Source organism: Arachis ipaensis, chromosome B3, assembly GCF_059453495.1.
Source record: "Arachis ipaensis isolate K30076 ecotype BB chromosome B3, ASM5945349v1, whole genome shotgun sequence".
NCBI classification, from domain to species: domain Eukaryota; kingdom Viridiplantae; phylum Streptophyta; class Magnoliopsida; order Fabales; family Fabaceae; genus Arachis; species Arachis ipaensis.
Window position 1 is genome coordinate 1883079 of NC_142438.1, and position 5574 is coordinate 1888652.

At 36.1% G+C, this 5574-nt stretch overlaps 2 protein-coding genes across 2 annotated transcripts; one reads left to right on the top strand and one right to left on the bottom strand.

Moving 5' to 3' along the window:
- The first annotated feature begins 349 nt into the window (after positions 1 to 349).
- LOC107629356 (vignain) lies at positions 350 to 2876 on the top strand. Its single transcript, XM_016332133.3, has 4 exons — positions 350 to 1048; positions 1631 to 1866; positions 1978 to 2118; positions 2407 to 2876. Exons 1-4 carry the CDS (start codon positions 586 to 588, stop codon positions 2668 to 2670), a joined length of 1104 nt encoding a protein of 367 aa, XP_016187619.1. The 5' UTR covers positions 350 to 585; the 3' UTR covers positions 2671 to 2876.
- A 380-nt stretch (positions 2877 to 3256) lies between these two features.
- Positions 3257 to 5316, bottom strand: LOC107629355 (peptide methionine sulfoxide reductase). Its single transcript, XM_016332132.2, has 2 exons — positions 4885 to 5316; positions 3257 to 3721 (listed from the first exon to the last, which is right to left on the bottom strand). Exons 1-2 carry the CDS (start codon positions 5203 to 5205, stop codon positions 3470 to 3472), a joined length of 573 nt encoding a protein of 190 aa, XP_016187618.1. The 5' UTR covers positions 5206 to 5316; the 3' UTR covers positions 3257 to 3469.
- Between the last annotated feature and the right edge of the window lie 258 nt (positions 5317 to 5574).

Genomic DNA, 5574 nt, shown 5'->3' on the forward strand with positions numbered 1-5574 from the left:
GTATTGTCTAACAGATATAAACGTTAAAAACAAGGTAGAGAAAATCGAGATTTTACATGAAATCAAAAAAATAAATTAAGTACGTAAAATATAAAATTTTAATAAGATTTAAATGGTAAAATCGTCAGACCTAGTACAAATTTCGTAAAATCGACTAATTCATTTAAAATCATAATATCTAAAGATTTTAAGAGTTAAATCGAAATTCTAGCTACTATGATTAAAAATGTTTTGTATATTTTAAAATCTAAAAGACTAAAGTGTCCAATTTTTAAGACTACTTCAAGAACTCATATAATAACTACGTACTCAAAACATTAATTTATAGCCGAAATTGAGAATTCAGTACAGCTTCTTGATTATTTTCTAATGGCACATCTTGGCATCTTCCTCATTACTCATTGTTGATGTCCATAAGGAATATGTAACTTGCACATTAATATTTATTTATTTATTTTCTATTGTTCAATTTTATTCTCATTATTTAGTTGGTGATAACTAGCCTCCATGTTTTCCACTATATAAACCCTTCACATGCTACCATTTTTCTTCACCATCTTTCAATTCAAAATCTAAGCATTATATATGGAAATGAAGAAGTTCTTATTAGCCTCTGCTCTTTCACTTACTCTGCTTCTCGGCTTGTCCTGGCAAGCCGAGAGCTTCGACTTCAGCGAGAAGGATCTCGCGTCGGAGGACAGCCTCTGGGAGCTGTATGAGAAGTGGAGGAGCCACCACACGGTGACTCGAAGCATCGACGAAAAACTCAAGAGATTCAATGTGTTCAAGGCCAATGTGATGCATGTCCACAACACTAACAAAATGGACAAGCCTTATAAGCTTAAGCTTAACATGTTTGCTGACTTGACCAATGATGAATTTAGAAGCTCCTATGCCGGATCAAGGATTGATCACCATAGAAGGTTCCATGGGACACTAAGAGGGGCAAAAGAAACATTCATGTATGAGAATGTTAAGGATGTTCCTGATTCTGTGGATTGGAGGCAGAAAGGTGCTGTTACTCCTGTCAAGAATCAAGCCAAATGTGGTAAGCTATAATACTCACTATTACTCACTAATCATATTCTCTTCTTATATTATATGTTCATGGACATCTTTCATCTAGGACTGGCAATTCATACCCTATCCGCGGGTACCCAATCCGGTCTAACTCGTTCGGGTACCCTACCCGCACCACATATTTTATAAAAATCTCTCTATATAGTGAAAGAAATAAGAGTTGAACCCACAACCTCTCTTATGTAATGACTTATAATAAGTGAACAACCACTAAACTAGTTAGTTAATTTAGTAATTTAGAGCATTAGTTTTTTATTTTTTATGTTATTAATATGTATAAAATTTGAAATAATTGAATTTTATATTTACTTCGAAAAAATTTGATATTTCCGCGGGTAGGGTAGGGTTGGGTAGGGTTTAGAATTTTAGGGTGCGGGTAGGGTTAGGGTTGAGATAGGGTAGAATTTTAATAAAATTTTCAACCCGCGGGTAGGGTTAGGGTCCCTACCCTACCCATTGCCAGCCCTACTTTCATCTGAGCAAAAATCGAGGCTCTTCTATGACATTTTTTCTTGAAGATAATGTTGCTGCTTATGTCTGTCTGTTACAGGTAGTTGCTGGGCGTTTTCGACCATTGCAGCGGTCGAAGGAATCAACCAAATCAAGACAGGAAAGTTAGTATCATTGTCTGAACAAGAACTTGTGGATTGTGACAATGCAATCAATCAAGGGTGCAATGGTGGCCTAATGGTGTATGCTTTCAAGTACATCAAAGAAAAGGGTGGCATAACAACAGAGGAGAACTACCCTTATAAAGCAGTAAAAGGATCATGTGACACATTAAAGGTGAAAATCTTATGCTAAACTTTTTTTCTTTCTTTTTAAAACCAAGACAATAATAATTGGCTAATAACTAGAGAAGCTTTAAAATGATGCTGTAATTCATTCATGTTGCAGGCTAATGATAAAGCCGTGTCTATCGATGGCCACGAGACTGTCCCTGCGAACGACGAAGGTGCGTTGCTTAAAGCCGTCGCGAACCAGCCTGTGTCTGTAGCCATAGATGCCATGGGCTATGATATGCAGTTCTACAAAGAGGTAAGGGACTAGTTTCACCTAATGCAAAGTAAAACTTGTTCAAAGATTTGTAATCTACACTTTAATTTAGTGCTTAAACAAAATTAAAGTCTTCTAATATCAGATTATAACACTTTAATGATAGATAAAACTGTTATAAGTTGAAAATCTTTGGAAAGACTAATTCTTACTCTAGAATTACAGCAGGCACTGATGTAATTATCAGATTAGACTGCGTACATTACACTTTTTGGGTGCGGTTCTTCTCTGAACCCTGCGTTTTTTGCTAATAATTAATTAACATTACAGGGAGTATACAACGGAACTTGTACCACACATCTAAACCATGGTGTGACCGCAGTTGGGTACGGCGTAACCAACGACGGAACCAAGTATTGGATTGTTAAGAATTCATGGGGGGATAAATGGGGAGAACAGGGTTACTTCAGAATACAAAGGGGAGTAACTCAGAAGGAAGGACAATGTGGCATAAATATGTTGGCTTCATACCCAATCAAAAACTCCTCTGCTAACCCAACAGGATCTTCATCTTTTCCCATTGATGAACTTTGATTTGAATAACTTTACCCTTTGGAATTTAAGACCTTTTCATCAGTTCATGGTTGTTGTTCTTGTTGTTTTCTTGTGTGTTAGGAATTTGCAATAATAGTAATAATAATCAATTAGGATTATAACATTTTCATATGCTGATGTAACCTTCCAGACATTGAGGCTTGTGTCACAAGCAAATAAGAATTTCAAATTTGAAAGTTCTAACAGTAAGCTGCAATTATTCCATGGAAAGAGTTTGTTTCGAAAAAGTGGTATGTTTTCGCTTTTAATTTTTTAGTTAAGAATTTTGTTTTTTGAATGGAGCGACTTCATATGACATTAACACTAAGCAGAACTAAGTGTCATTACACTCAGCTACATGGATCAAACGACACTAACATAGTAGGAAGAAGTTTTTCGACTGTCATGCAAATATTCAAGCCAAAACTGGCACTCATGTCTGCAAAAAATTATAGCTTTTATTTCAATTTGGTTCCTTGCAATTTCTCATGTAAGTTGGTTTAAACTTTTATTCATCTAAATATGATATCTTATAGCTTTTAACATAATTGTTTGCAATTGTTCAAACCAAACCAAGACCAGCAAATTTGCAAGAAACAAACATAAACATTTACACAAATCAAGTTTGTATTACATTATTAACAACAGTAACAAGAGAGTCTTATCACATTGTTAGCTACATGAATCAGACAACGTTATCAACTTTTATTTTTCAAGATAACATACCATGCTTTTAGAATTGACGGCGGATAGAAAACTAGAACTGTAACTTGCTTCACAAGTCATTGATTCATTCATTTCAACCATAGCACCTTATGGGATCATTGCAACCCTTTTCAGCAGATTGCTTGAGGCCTCTACCACCACCTTTCTCCAGATACTGCTGATGGTATTCCTCTGCTCTGTAGAACCTCTTTGCTGGAAGAATTTCTGTGACAATCTTGCCCTTAAATTCTGATTGCTTAGCTTCTTTTGATTCTTGGGCTAAACGAGCTTGAGTTTCATTGTAGTAGTATATTCCTGATCTATATTGTGCACCCACATCATTGCCCTGAAATATATCCATATGCAAAAAAATCACACACATGTCATATTAGTAGATTTCTGCAAGTTAAATTGGTTCCAACAGTAATGTGACATGCAAATCTTTAGGGAAACAAGGCACTCGTATTTTTTCATTGATTTCTCATGGTATTCTCCAGTTCGACAGAACAAAGACTAATTTGCTGCTGTCGCTAGTAAATGGATTCTTGCATACACAATACAGAATCCAAAACTTCAACATCTGTTTATGCAAACTAGTGAACTAACCACTCCACCAACCATGTTAATTCAAAGCACTTGTATTTGAGCCGTAGGTGTGAAGTTAATTTTTATATTGCATTGTTATGGTTTTAGTAGATTTTTCTACAAGCTAAATTAGTTCCAATAGTTATGTGGCATGCAAATCTTTAAGAAATCAAGGCACTTGTCTTCTTTGATTGATTTCTTGCGGATGGTCTACCTTGACAAGCTAAGAAGTAATCCATCATTGCAGATATTGTCTCCATTTAAAAGTCTATAGCTATGGCTTGTCACTGGTCAATGGTTTCTATATACACAACGCAGAATTCGAACCCTCAACACTCATCTAATCTAAATTGGATTAAGACACTCGTATTTGAAGCATAGGTGTGAAGATAATAAACTGTAAATTCAAAAGAAGTCAAACCATATCTTTTGGCAAATTTAACATGAGTTTAATTTTGATACCTGACCGTGTATAGTGTTATATGGAGTCCTACAACGATATCTATTCTTTTAGATGACAATTCATGCGATTATTGTAAAGGATAAATATTTTTAGAGTACTGCTAGGGAGCCAATAGCCTAACCATCCAAATACTAGAGATAACTAAGCTGATTTTGGGGTTCACCAAGGATCGAACTCTTGACCTTTCGGATCTAGAACTCTAATACCATATCATGAAACCACTCATCCCAAAAGCGTAACCTTGAGAGGACAATATAACACTAATGATCATATCTCTAATACTTGAAAATCCTCCATTGTACACCTCCTACGCTTATTCATATTTTTACTATGTGGCTTTACGTGAATCACATGTAAAACTATCTTAGACCGAAAGTACATCAAAATTAAATTCATTTAACATACGCAAAATCTTAATTAACACTTGAAAACAAGAACAAAGCTAAAAAGATATTAGAGACCTGGCGATTGAGTGAAGTAGGGTCATGGCGAGACCAAAAGAGATCCAAGAGGGCGTTGTAGGTGCAGAGTTTGGGATCGAACTGCACGCGAACGACTTCGACATGGTTGGTGGTTCCGGTGCAGACCTGCTTGTAAGTGGGATCATGGGAGTGACCCTGCGTGTAACCAACCTCAGTTTTGACCACACCAACCACTCTCTGAAACGCAAGCTCCACCCCCCAGAAACAACCCGCTCCGAACTCTGCAAACTCGTGATCCGGGTTTTCCGGTTTATCTGTATCCGGGTCATGGGCCGGGTTCTGCCCTGTGCTTGATGCCATTCTTATTCAGTTATTCGTAATACGGCGTGCTTCTTCTCACTTCCTTTGTGAGTAACTGCGAATCTCGGTTGACTTTTATAGCTGCGTTTAGCTTCATAAAAAACACCATTTATTTTTTGGAAAGTACCAAGAGCCAATAGAATTTCTATTTGTATAATGTGTATACGGAGTATTAGACATATAACTATTAGTGTTACTTTTTTCTTGAAACTTTTGAGATGAGTGGTATCATGACATGGTATTAGAGCGCTAGATTCGAAGGGTCAAGAGTTTGATCTTTGATGAACCTCAAAATAAATTTAAACTTTTGGAAGATGTTTATTATCCCTAGTATTCGGATGGATATTTATTTTGTAACTCAATAGTCCA

Coding starts and splice junctions, on each gene's coding strand:
- LOC107629356 (XM_016332133.3), top strand. CDS start 586: ATGGAAATGAAGAAGTTCTTATTAGCCTCTGCTCTTTCACTTACTCTG. Junction 1,049..1,630: donor CAAGAATCAAGCCAAATGTG/GTAAGCTATAAT, acceptor TGTCTGTTACAG/GTAGTTGCTGGGCGTTTTCG. Junction 1,867..1,977: donor GATCATGTGACACATTAAAG/GTGAAAATCTTA, acceptor TTCATGTTGCAG/GCTAATGATAAAGCCGTGTC.
- LOC107629355 (XM_016332132.2), bottom strand. CDS start 5,205: ATGGCATCAAGCACAGGGCAGAACCCGGCCCATGACCCGGATACAGAT. Junction 3,722..4,884: donor CTACTTCACTCAATCGCCAG/GTCTCTAATATC, acceptor GATATATTTCAG/GGCAATGATGTGGGTGCACA.